At 27.7% G+C, this 14,554-nt stretch overlaps 1 protein-coding gene across 2 annotated transcripts; it reads right to left on the bottom strand.

Moving 5' to 3' along the window:
• Positions 1–4,423: 4,423 nt before the first annotated feature.
• On the bottom strand, positions 4,424–8,193 carry LOC114407461. 2 transcript variants are annotated; one of them, XM_028370565.1, is made up of 7 exons: positions 7,617–8,193; positions 7,272–7,305; positions 6,690–6,902; positions 5,444–5,509; positions 5,048–5,139; positions 4,908–4,955; positions 4,424–4,822 (listed from the first exon to the last, which is right to left on the bottom strand). In XM_028370565.1, the coding sequence occupies exons 1-7, from the start codon at positions 7,679–7,681 to the stop codon at positions 4,708–4,710; spliced, it is 633 nt and encodes a 210-aa protein (XP_028226366.1). In that variant the 5' UTR covers positions 7,682–8,193; the 3' UTR covers positions 4,424–4,707. The 2 variants fall into 2 exon arrangements, with proteins under 2 accessions (XP_028226366.1, XP_028226367.1); XM_028370566.1 differs by lacking the exon at positions 5,444–5,509 and having other exon boundaries at positions 7,617–8,189.
• Positions 8,194–14,554: the final 6,361 nt, after the last annotated feature.

The following is a 14,554-nucleotide window of genomic DNA, read 5'->3' as shown; positions in this document are numbered from 1 at the left end:
GTTATAATAAGATCAAAATGTGTGTACTTTGATTTATTTTAAAATCGAAATAAAAAAATATAAAAGGGTTGAAAAAAGACCATAAACACCCGCCACCGCCTTGTCAAACCAAATCCCAACCCTCTCACCCTTGCATCTCTTTTTTCTTTTTAGGAAAAAAGAAAACTTGGAATCCGATGGTGAGGATATGTCGATATGATGAGATAAAATGCATTTATTTTTACCTTTTTTTTTTCTTCAAAAAGTTTAAGAAAGTTAGATTCCTTAAGGTTAGCTTAAAGATAGGCCCAAAACTGAATAAACATTTATAATAATATTTTCAGATTATCCATCATCAAAATTCTTCCATTGACAGTAAGATTCAAATTAAACCAGTTTTTGTTGGTTAATAAATTGTTTGATTTTTTACTATATTAATAAGATATGTTTATCTTATCCAATTTCCTAACAATCAAATTAATAATCTATATTGTTGATAAGAAAGTAAATGCTTTGATATTTCTTTGTCACCATGCTACCATTGAAATTGGATTGTTACATCTTAGTCTTCTTATAGGAATGATTACACTACATGCTTGATGGATGAGAGGTAGATTGACTTAATAAAGGATTATCTTCCAACAAGAGTGTTGCAAATGGTTAATAACACGACTATAATGATGACTACAAATTAGGATGATATTATAGCTTGGACGAAGTTGAATGATGGAGTTTTCAACATGAAGTCTGTGTATGAGGTGCATGGAGCTTTGCAGAACCAAAATTTTGATCTTTTAAAGAGGATTAGCAAATGGAAGGGTCTTGAGAAAGTGAAGGGATTTTTATGGAAGCTTGGCCATGAATGTCTACTAACGAACTCTAAAAGAATGCAGTTTGGAATGATCCACTTGAATTTGTATCCCACTTGTAAAGTTTTGGAGGAACATCTATTCCACTTGTTTAGAGATTGCCCTAATCAAAACTAGTCTGGCAATTTTTCATTGGAATTGATGAAGGGGGTAATTTTTATACAATGACAATTTACAATTTATTTCATTGGAATTGTGCTCAATACTATTTGGTGGAACAGGAATACAATTATATTCCAAGGTGAGAAGTGGACTGTTGAAGTGGTGATCAAGAAGGCTTGTAATATGACTCATTCTTACAAAGATAACTTGATGAGGTTTGAATCTTTAGCCAAATTTGGACATTGTTTAGTTATTGAAAATGGTAGAATGTTGGCTTGTGGAGGAGTCGTCTGTGACCACACGGGATTTTTCATTTGCGGATTCATCTCGAATTTGGGACGAAGTTCAATCTTAGTAGTAGAATTGAAGTATATATCATTGGGACTATAACTAGCCTGGTCAAGAGGATACAAAAAGATAAGAGTGGACTATTATTCACAACTTGTAGTGCATTTTCTTTCAAGAGGATTATGCATATACATGACACACCCATAATAGTGTCCAATCTATTCATGCTCGTGACGACACTATCACCTGGAACCACATTATCTGAGAAACAAATCAAGTGGCGGACAAGTTAGCTAAGTATGTTTTCACAGCAACTCATGAGTTACATGTTTATAATTTTGTCTATTTTGTACCGTTTGATTTAACTGAAACTTTTTTTCTAACAGACTTTCAGACCTTATTGATAATTAATCTCTGCAAAAAAATCTAATTAATCACTTTAAACGAATGTTTCCTCTTAATTATTTTTCTTTTTCATCTATAAGATTTGAACTTGAAATCCTATACATGGAATTCAAATCCATTTATTCTTAGACCAATTGATAAAAAAATATGTTAAAATATTAATCATATATTTTTTACTAATGAATAAAATTATTTACTTTACCTCAAATTTAAATGAGACAAATATCAATGAAATAAATTGTAAAAGTTATATAAGTTTTAAATGGGAAAACAATGACTTTGAAATTAACACTTGATATGTCTTTTAATGGTAAAACTTTAAAGAGAGTGTCAACAATGCTTTTTCTAAGAATTTAATATATTATTTTAACACATTTTATTATTGGTTTAAATTTATCAAAAATAATAAAATTAGGAGATACTTATTAAATAAGAAATAAGACCTAACAAAATTTGCAATTTCAAATATATTTTAGGTAATGCTAAAAAAGTGCATTAAAGAGTCTATTATTAACATTTATGTTTATGTATGTTATAATGTACTCCTTCCTTTTCAAGATGAAAAAATGTTTTAGCATTAAAAAAATCATATTAACTGATTATAATAGTTTTAATTAGATGTTAAAAGTTTATTCCAATTTTTCTCCTAATAAATTACTAGTCTTATAATTGTTGAATACTATGCCTGTCAATTTTTCAACTTCTACCATTAACGACTTACAAGTAATGTGTTATGAAGACTACAAATATTTTAGTAAAATTATGCAAAAAGTAACTTATTTACCATTGTTTTTAACACGTGTAAAAAATATTAAATATCAATTATTTAAAAATAAAAGCAGTAGTTTAGTTTTAATTATGGAAAACATGTGTACGACTAATTATAGTCATTTCAATCATGTTTATTATAAATGCAAATATAATAAAAATCAAGTTGAATTGTAATCTCAAAAATTTTAAATTCTTTTTGAAAATAAAACAACATATTTTGTTTGATAAACTTTTTGTAAAAAAACAAACAACAAAATTTTCAAAAACACTACCGGACGATGTAAAAACGTTTTTAGAAAACACTATATCTATTAAAATCTAAAACAAATTCACACTCTTGATAAGATAAAACTAAAAGTAAGCAAGTAGTAATGCATGATTTTTTATATTAGTTTATCTTTACCACTGAAATTATCTCTAATTTTTGACAAATTACAAAGTTTTACAAACTTCTCACAAGTTACAAGTATAATTCATTATCACATATGACTCTTACAAATCAAGTTTTACCCTAAACTTGATAACAATCGGGTATTTTTTGTCCTAATAAGCTATTGTTGGATTTAAATAAATCAAATAAGATTTGTTGTTTGAGATTGCTAGTTGTCTAAAACTATGAATGTCTTGCAAATGGATATACAGTCAACTCTTTAGTCTTTTCTCTCAATATATTCAAAGTGTTTTAAGAACTTTTGAATTTTACAAGAATATACAAAAAAAAATTATAGAAAGAATCAAATGAATGTATAAGCACAAGATTTGTATCTTCTTCAAAGTTTTTGGTATTTATAACATTTGTATATGTTGTCTATAACATTTGGATTTTTCACTTAATCTCATGTGATGATATTGGTGGTTGGGAACATTTAATGTTCACATTAAATGCACATCCATTATTCATACACAAAGTCCTCTCTCATTGGTTTTTGTGTTGAACACTTAGCAAAAGATCACTTCTCATCCATGAGAGGAGAAGGTGCATGGCAAATCACATCTTTTGATGGACATGTGCTGCATTTAGATCTTTGACTTCATTTATTTTTCATAGGATTTTTTCAAATCCTAGAAGAATAATATTTTTGTAAAGAGGATCTCAAACAAGTACTGAATAACTTCTTAAATGTTTCTCTTAAATGTCTAATTAGATCATGACTCGTGTTTATTTTTATTTGAAAAATCATACGCAAATTAGCAAAAATATATTTTGATGATGCATGTTTTTATCATTTGTATTTATTTATATCTAATCAAAATCATTAGAGTGATGATTCATCTTCAATCATAAAATAACTTTTTACTTAACACCTATAAAAAAATAAATAACTTTTTTACGCATGATTGTTACCATCACTTTTAGAGGAAATAAATTATGAGAAACATACCCACCATAAAAAATTCACGAAAAATGAGTACGTTTCACAATAATAATTTTTCATTATTCATAAATTAATTTCTCATCCAAAACCTATCAAGTTATAAAAATTGTTTTAAAAATAAGTATTTTAGAAAAAAAAAGACTTGAGATATCAATGTTTTTTTAATCTTTTTTTCTTTTGTTTTCATCTTGTTCAATATCTTTTTTCCATTTCACAATCTTGATTTGTGCTTTCTACCACCTCCATCAATTATTTGGGTAACCTCGTTTAGTTACATTATAAATAATAGTAAAAAACATCATGCATAATTATTCCACCATAAAAAACATCATGGTGAAATTATTTATTAAAAGTTGTAAAATAGTTTCTTAAGTAATTTTTCTATAGCATGTTTATCCCAAAAAAAACTGAAAAAGATATTTAGATAGTTTATTTTGATATCTTTGTACAATTTTTTAAATTTGAAGAGGAAACGACTATTTATGTGAAATAAACTTTAACCAAACGTGCTAAGTCTCAATATTCAGGCAATTGGTATTGGAGATGACAGTTTTTGAATGTGCTCAAGAGAGCAGAGTTTAGATTTCTGCTATTTGGAGTTTTTGGTTCTTTCACCGCAGTAATTGTGATTTGTGGCTTTGCTAACGAGTGATTCAACGTGTTATTAAACATATATCTAGATGTTACAAAAAAAGAAACAAACATATATCTAGTTGAGTAGGTCTCTCAAAGTAATTTTGTTAAACATACTAAACATCGTAATTTTACTGTTAAATTTGTGCAAACCGAAAGAAATTTCCTACGATAGGAACCAGCAAAATTTTCACGTACAATTAAGCATCGTTCTTGAAATGTGAAATTGAGTATTGTTCTTGATGTGTGAGACCATGTATCCGCAACAAACAAGCATGTCCTTCCTATGACAAAAATGCTCGAGGGAACAATCTGGGGAGAATCGTATTTTTGGCTCGGACTATCCAGATGATACACGCCATATGGCAAGGGGCATGGATTACTGCCAGGCACAAATACCTGCATTGTATATATATAGATTAATCAGCAAAACCATTTTTATGCAAGAAAAAGCAAATTCGAATTTATAGAGTGTGTCACCCACCATATAGGAGCCCACTTGTTATTAAGCTCCAGAAAGGGATATGGCCACCTGTTAGGGAACAACAACATATGCTTACAACTAATATTGTAGACCAAAGCTTGTGGCTTATAATGGAAACAAGGGAAATATAATTATTGTACCATTTAAAACCAAAGGCGTGGATGACCCATTGAAAAATGACATAACCACAACTCCAGAGAACAAAATAGGAGACTCTAAACCAAGGAAATGGCTGCCAATGAATGCACCAATATCATAAGTCACAACCGTGAGCTTATAAGTGCCTAATGCTTTTAAACCAGAACTTCATAAAATTTTGGAAAAAACTTGGATGCAATTTCTTTAAGAACTTTTGGTACTGTTCTTCAAAGTTTCACTTCGGTAATCTCTACACTAAAGGTTTGCATTAAAAAACAACACAAGTTATTGAGAGGTAAAACTCTAATTCTGATTGAAGAACAATATCAAAAATACCTTTCTGTATGTCTGCATTTGAGTTTTGTCCTTAAAATTTATTTATGGGTGATGGCACTTACTAAATTATTAAGAGCTGTATCCAAAAGGAGGAAAAATGCATTCAATGCGTGCATGCAACTCATCAACTGTAAAGTTAGACCAATAAAAACCGATGAGAATTTCTTTCTTAAAAGGGTCAATTATTATGCAATCAATAGTATAGACAGAATTGTCAAGGTTTTTGATGAGGATAATGTACTCTGTGGGAGTGAAATGAGCTGAGTAGGTGAGTGAAATCATTATGTGACTTATTTATTCAATCAATCGAGAGTATGAGGAGGAATTTGTAAATAATTTTTAGTTGGAAGCAATTTTAGTGTTTGTATGCAGAAACACAGTGAATGAAAGGAGAATTATGCACTAGGAACAAGAACTGTTATTTTACAGACGGGTTACAGCTACACTCACTGGGCTTAGTCTTAAATGAGAAATTTGTAATAATGGGACTACAACACCCCAAACCCAAAATACAATGTTTGTTAGTCTGTTAAATGAAGTAATCAATTCAATCTGAATATTGTCGACAAATTAGAAAAAAAATAAAAGAATAAGAAAAGGAAATAAAAAACTCTTCAGACTTGGTTCTGTGATGGTTATGCACTGCAAAAGCTAGCCCAAGTGAGTTATGCTTGCCTGTGGCTTAAAGCTATTTTCTGACATTTGAACTTTAGACTTTAACTTAATCACAGTCACTATTTCTCCGTGTAACAGTTTCGATCAATCGATACACAATTGGGAATATTCCATCCTTTTTCCACATGCACTTGATAAATACTAGTAATTAGGGAAAACATCATACACAATCCTTACATTTACAAATTAGAAAAGTCTATATCAAAAACAAGATTATATTATATGATAATACATATGGACACTCTCAAACTCCTACATCCCACAATTCCTTACCATTATTCCAATATCTCAACCAAACCTCTCAATCCACCACATACCATACCTTGAATAATTCCATAATACAGACAAGCAACTGTTCTTTTTACAGTCTTTCTGATTCGCCTAGTTTCCTATTAAACACAAACTTACTTATCTTGCATACCTCGTATGTAACTATGCAGCTTGATATCAATCATTATAAGTTATAACAACAAATAAAATAGAAATTTTGCTCAAACCCAAACACAGATAAAATCAACTAAGTGAAAGCTGTTTGCTAACACATTTAGGCCAAGGAAGCTATATTAAAACCATCATCAAGTATCTCATTCTAATTTTCCAGCAGAAACATTGAATTCGAAGTGTTTGACTAACCTGATATATAGTTTGCATGACGAAACCCCAAAACCCTGCTCTTTGTTGAAAGTCCTCTTCAACATAACGGCTTTCCAACTTGTTGGAAGTGATTAAGTTTGTAGAGATTGTCTCTTCTACATCCCTTCTCAGAAACTCAGCCTTTGCTCCATTGTGAATGACAGGTTTATTAAAGAACCGCCAACATCCATATGCAGATACAATGGTCCCCAACTGAAACCAAAGTTCCAAAGAAGTAATAAATGCAAACTACACTAGATGCTAATAATAAAAAGAACAAACTTAGATGCACATTTTTGGGTATTTTTGGTGCTATTCTCTGAATAAAATTTGAGTTTCATCTTGGTAATTTATGTTGACCTTTAATATAAACTTTTGCCATCCTTTACTATACAAATCATCAAGGTGAAACTTCAACTTTGATCAAAGAACAACACTAAACACACCTAAGAAACTAAGCTTTGTTCTCATAAAAACAGCAACTATTTTATAGTGTTCTACTAACGTGATTCCCACTCCCATTGCATCTTAGATAACGAATTTAAAACAGATGGGATTGTCAATTTGTCATCCTTGACATACCGCAAAATATATGGTAACCAATATGAAAGTCCACCTGCAAATAAATGCAATACAATTAAACAGTATTCAACTCTTCAAAGTATAACAATCATATATAAACACTACAATTGGCATGCTATCCAATTCCTTCCATAGTTTTCTAGTCAAGGGAGTACATTACAATAGAAAGAAAAACAAGTAAAAGAAAATAACATCGTAATGGAAACGGAAACAAGTTGTACCCTAGGCATGCCATTTCTTAATCAGGTTAAAGTCTTTGGCATAGAGACGGTAGCACAATTTCTTAATTATAGGAAATAAAACTAAGATTTAGATAGTAAAGATTGAAAGGGAAGAAGAGCATACTCAGTATAGTAAAAAAAGATGCTTGAATCATATTTGAGAACATCCCAGAGTAAGAAGAGGAGCATGATCACAAAGGAAAGGAAACGGATACAAAGGAGGCAAAAGGGGTGAAGTCCTCGCCAACAACTTGTCCATAGCTGTGGGGTGCTGATGTGACCTCTGTGCAACACACTCACGACCACTTCATCAAAAGGCTCGCAAAGGTGGTCTCAAAATCTCTTCGGGAAGCTCTTTCATTTATTTCCACTGCCCACAAGGCACCTAAAGAGGCAATGCCAACTATGCCATAACACACCAATCGTACCATGCTGTCTCCAATGCCATCATGACTGTTGTTGCAGTTAGTTACATACCTCTTTGGGGTATGTGTTCTGAATTTTCATGGGACTGATAGTTTAAGGTTGGCTGTCAGGTTTGGGATCTTTTGGGCTGAACTTTGACAACAAAAAAAAGGTTAGAAACGTTCAGAAACATTTTACAATTGGTGTTGGTGTTGAATTCCAATTTTGGGTATTGGAATTCGGATGAGACAAAGTTTGGACGAGGATGTGAAAGGGAAAAAGAGTCTTAAAATTGTGAAATACTATAGCATAAACTAAGAGAATTATAAAATGTAGACCACTCTCACTACTCACTACAGACTGGTTTAATGATCTGTGACTCTGTTACTAAGTATCTGGTCCCAATCTTTAAAGTATGAATTCCAAAAAAAATAAAGTTTTATAAGCAACTTGGGCCCTTTAAGTTGTTATGTATTTTTTGGGATTGCTTTAGGCACCCTGAAAATTGTTGATACACCCATCACAAGATAAACAATTTCAATATTGTTCTTTCATAGGTTAATTATGTTATAAAATAATTAATATTATTATATATAACACAAATTTTTTTAATGTATATTTAATGAACATGTAAATTTAGATAAATTTTGTGATAATTATTTTTGATCTAATAATTAATGTGTTTACATATATAAAATTTTATGAAACCTATGATTTTTATTTAAAATTTATATATGTAAAAAAAAATATTATTAAATAAAAAGTAATTATAATAAGGCTAAAAAATACATTAGTAGATTGTCTTAATGATGTATTTTTTTTACATATATATATATATATATATATATTTATTAAACAAGTAATTTTTATTTATAATTTATATATGTAAATAAATTAATTATTATATCAAAATTAATTGTCACAAAAATTATTATGTAAATTTACATGTGCATCAAATATACATTAAAAAATTTAGTGTTATATAAAACGATATTAATTATTTTATAACGTAACTGACCTATTAACCCAATTGATTAGAATTGCTAATAACACAAAAATTACATATTTCATTTCTGCACAAAAGAACAATACTAAAATTGTCCATCTTATATTGGATGTACCAATAATTTCTAGATGCACAAAGCAATGCCCGTATTTTTGCTATGATTGTCCTGCCTTCTGGCTATGGATTATTACAATATCCATACCAATAAAACCAAAAAGCCCGTTTTGTATTTGGATTTTATGCAGCAAGGATTGAGGTGCTGATCCCACGAAAAACTATGTAGTTGGGTTATGATAATGCTTGTATCAAACTAAGTAAGTGATTAATGTGTTGAAATTAAAGTTGAATCGTTTGAATATTATTTGAGTTTGATATTTGATAGAATTTTTTTTTTGTCAGACTTTATTTATCTTTCGATCGAACTCCGAATTAATCAAAATTATTTTCTCTAATGAATCAGAGGGTTAAGACAAAAAAAAAATTTTAACAGATTTGGTGGGAGACATATACTTGACTCATAAAATTTGGATATGCTAAATGTCTAATATTAGAATAATTATATAATATAAAGATCATGTAAATACCAACAAAGATTGATTCAACTGATAAGAAATAAACTCATATTTTTAAAAGAATATGAATTTTGTTCTCGTTATTGATGTAAGGATCCTATTAATAAATAATTTATAAATACTAATAAATATTCTTTAAGTTTTATGATTTATCTAATACTAATGAGTTCCGAGACTCAACTCAACTAAATTTTTATTCATAAAAAAATTTATGTTAATATAGATAATATATTTGCAAGTGTTTATATATAATATTAATTAATATTATATATTGCTTCAGTCTACATTTTAAATTTAAATTTATCTTTTTTTTCCTTTCTCTTTCTTAGTTAGATATTTTATTGTACAATTATAATTTCTCATATTTTACATGTGAATCTAAGAAATAGTACGTGGTTTTATATAAGTCGCCTGTCTCTGGGTGGCTTCTAGTATCTTTTTTGTGTTTTTCAATCGGTTGACTTCAATAATATTCCACAGCTAGCTGTTATATTCTCTTCATAAAAAAACTGAGATATGAGGCTCCTCTACTTTCTAGCTAGCTACCTAATCGCAATGCAAGTGTTATTCGTGAATCATTAATATGATTAATATCATCACTACTTCAACTCCATGTACTGCAGTCATGGGCCTTTTACTAATTATAGTATTAATTTATCATTCTGGGCGCTATATTCGATTTTTCTTCTAACTGCAGTGTATTTGGATGCATTTTTAATTATTAGATTCTGATGAACTTTTAGGGTTACTCTAATTGCTGAGAAGGAAAATGTGTACACTTGCATTACATTTATCATCATTTATTAAAACTTCACGTGTTTCTTCCTGCGGTTGTGGGGTTGACAAGCGACAAAGTGATTAATTAGATTATATACAAAGTCTCTTCCCAGCTTCAATGGTATAATACTATGATATAATTTTCATCATGTGCATGTGACGCGAGCACGTAATCTGTTTTTTTTTTCTCTCAACTAGTTGCTATCTATACCACAAGTGAGATTAATATTCTCATGGTATTAACTAACGTCATATTATTTGTATAAAATCCATAACATACTATTAATATAATATGAGAGTATTTAAATTCTATTAGTGAATATTATAAAAAAAATTGATATGATTGATGTAAGCAAGATATTGTTTATTATACATATATTTCCTATTAAATGAGTTTTGTATAAACCGCGTGAATGAACTTATATGTATTAATTTAATAAAATTTACCTAATAAGAAAAAATATATTAAAGTAGGTCAAAACATTTTTTTGGTATATACAAAGACCACGCGCCTGATAACAAACTTCAATAAACCCGCGTTTGGCACTGATAAATCACGTTACACTTTTTGTTTGTGTGTGTCTATATATATATATAGTATAAATCTGTTTTAGCTTTGATGGTATTGTTTTGCAATCGTGCATATATTGGGAAACTATGCTAATACTGAAAAATAATTATATGATGTGCAACTAATATTATTCCGTACGTAAAAAATTTATTCATCTTTATCTCGGGAGAAAAAAATGTTATGCCTGAAGCCCCATACACGTTTTCATATCTATACTAATAGTTAAAGGGATATTTCTTTTAATAACTATTTTTTGTCTTCATTTTTATAAGGATTATTTTATCCTTCAAAATTTACATTTTTGTCTGTTTATGTAACCACTCATATTATATAAATGGTTCATGAAAATACTCACTTTATTTTGTATGAACGAAACCACAACAAATGCTCTATATCGTAATTTGGAACAAGTTTTGATGCAACATGGCAGAATGACGGGGAACAAGAAGATTGCGGAGGCATGGAGATAGACAACATAGAGTCCTATTGCAGGAACACTAAGGAGGACCAAAAATAAATGTGTGTAAATACTGTTTTTACAATTTTTGGTGGTTTTCAAGTAAAAAAAAATTGTGCTAATGCTATTGAGCAAAAGTAATTAGCAAAACAAAGAGAAAGGAATTGGATATTGGTGGTTCACTAGTTCCTAGCTTCTTTCTCACTTTATGCCTAGATGGTAAAACAAATCATCTCTAAATTGTGTTAATAACCTTCTTATATAATTATTTTCATCTCTTTTCTTATTGTCTTTATATTTTTGTTTTGACAATATACAACCATCCTTCTCCTCTAGCATCAATATACATAACCATCTCTATTAAATTAAATTTAAAATTGTCTATTTTTTTATTTTAAAATTCATTTTCATTTTATTATTTCTTGATTTTAAAAATGATCATTTTTAATGTGTTCACATACCATCACTGTAATATAATTGTTCATTTTAAAAACTTCTCCTAAATCAATTTTGCAAATAACTAATTCTTTTTTATCTTGAACTTCATTTAAATTTTTTAAATCTATCACCTAATAATAAACGGATTTTTAAAACTTGCCATTTTTTAATTTAAAACTCATTTTATAGATATATTTGTGAATTTTAGAAGTATCCATTTTTGTTTTTCTGTATTTTGTTATAGAACTCTTTTTTGTTAAACTGCTCATTTTAAAAAAATAAGAATTAATTTAATTTTGGATATTTGTTAGTTTTAAAATTGGTTTTAATTTTATATATGCGGACCTGATATTTTACTAACATTTATTAGGGATTATTTTAATTTATTTTTTGTTGGTTTACATAGTTAATTTGCAGTTTTTCTAAAGGTAGTTTGTATTTTTTTTAATACTTTAGTTTCCTTTTAAAAATCAAAGAAAAAGATCATGCATGTGTCATGTTATATAGGTTCTGACACTATAATAAAGCTTCATTGTGTATTATAAATGTGAAAACAATTGATACAAAAGTTTCATAAGTAGAAAAAGTAAAAAGAAGACAAAGAATAAAAGAATTGGTTGTTGATTTTAATTACTTATCTTATTTAAATTGTTACATTAATATATGTTATCTTAATGCATTTGAATTTGAATTGTTATGTTATCTTGACAATTTGAGGTAATACATTTAAGTATATAAGAAGAATCATGTCTTTAAATTATAAATAAACATAATATTGATCAATAGACAATAAATATTTTACAACATATTCAACAAACTTATAAAAAATGATAGTTACAATGTGAATTGAACATGATGAATTATAAAACAACTCACCATCTGATGTTTTTCTTTAAAGCATTAACCATATTCAAAATCATCAAAGGGTTTCACATGTTCTAAATTAATTTAGTAATTTATGTTATTTTGTTAAAAATATGTGAAAAAAATGAGATTTTTAAATATAAAAAAAATAAGTACCAAAATTTAAGTAATGAAATAAAGAAAAATATTAACAATAGAGAAACAATTTTTTTTAAGTGATATAGGATATTTGTGATAGAATTTATTCAGTTAAGAAAATATATAAATACAATTATATTATTTATTTACAATTTCTATTATAAATGATAGTAAATAATAGAAGTATAAAAATATATTCCTTTTTGTTTCTATTTATAACATGCAAGTTCACATTACAATTTAGTAATTAATTTTTAATAATTTATTTTATTGAGTAGTTTTACTATTACGTAGCTATTATATATAATAAGAAAAATTGTTACAATATATTAAATTTAATATAACAAAAATGAAATAGCATAATAAAATTGTATTAAATTAGAAAAAATAATTTACTTCAAACAAATATCCACATCTATTAGAATATAAGATATATTAATTTTAGTACAATAAAAATTACACAAAAGATTAAATTTAACATAATAAAAATGTCGACACAAACATTAGCATATATAATATGCAGAACTAAAATTAAAATGGCAAAGCCTAAATAAACGGGGCAAAGAGACTGAATAACGCATTTGTTTTGTCTTTCCCGTAGTTAGTTCCCAATGGTTTTGCAACTTTTAATCAGCAAACCTGTGGCCACATGACGGTGGTTTCCTTGTGGTCTGTGTGCCGCATGTAACAGTGTATGTATTTTTGTTTTATAAAAAAAAACTGTAGTGAGCTTCTTGCGAAAAATAATTCTACTTTAGTCAAATTCATGTATGTTTTATCTTTTTGAATATTTAATATAACTACCCATTCAATATTTAATCTTGATATTTTTAATTAAACTCAAAAAATAATATGTTAATTTATTGACAAGTTCAATAATTATGTATGAATAATCTATAATGATAGTTTTAATATTGTATATTTCTTTTGTCTTAAATATAAACAATAAAAATTTATTAATTTTTATCTTAAATATGAATAAATCTTACTTAACTTTTTTTTATTTAAGAGACAACTTTCAAAATATTTTTCACTTAATAGAGTCAAAGATTTTTTTTATCGATATTAAGTTTTAATGAAGATAATTTATAGAAAAAAATCTAAAAATAACACAATTTAATAAAATTAACTAATATTCTTAATAAATATGAAATCATTTTATTTTTCTTGTAATTGAGATCAGAAGAAATATGATATAATTAGTATATAATTATATTTTTTAAAGTTTCTAGTCTGATTATCATGAATGAGAAATATGATTGAGATGAAAGAATTAATTTAAGATAATTAGTTAGATTTTTTTACAGAAATTAATCACCAATTAAGTTAGTGAATATTTGATGTTAATAACATGGTAATTTGAAGATTAATTTTAATTATAAATTTTATATTAAAACAAATATTTACGATGAGAAAATAATTTTATATGTAAAACAAATAACCCTTGGTGAGTTGAACAAATTGAGTTGCTAGCTGCCAAACAAATTCAATCTTTCAAATTGTAAATATCGATGCTGGAATCAAACCTATATAGATTGGTCCTTAGTGGCCGACAATTTCGCCGCAAATGACATTATCTTAGATAATAAATGGCTAGAATTACTAGTATAACATTAATATTTTTGGTACAGTTAGCTAACTCATTTTTTTTAAAAAAATAAAAAATCTTGAACTCAATTTTTCTTGTTAAAAAATGTGTTTCAACTTTTCATTTTAAGGAAGGGAAAAGTAGAAAAGGCTAGGCAAATACTATCTTGCTATAGTTTAAAATGGTAAAATATATGAGGAATGTTATACACACACTTGTTGCTACATAGATAATTCATTAACATCT

Source organism: Glycine soja, chromosome 3 (genome assembly GCF_004193775.1).
Source record: "Glycine soja cultivar W05 chromosome 3, ASM419377v2, whole genome shotgun sequence".
NCBI lineage: Eukaryota > Viridiplantae > Streptophyta > Magnoliopsida > Fabales > Fabaceae > Glycine > Glycine soja.
This window is presented reverse-complemented; position numbering and strand designations above follow the sequence as displayed.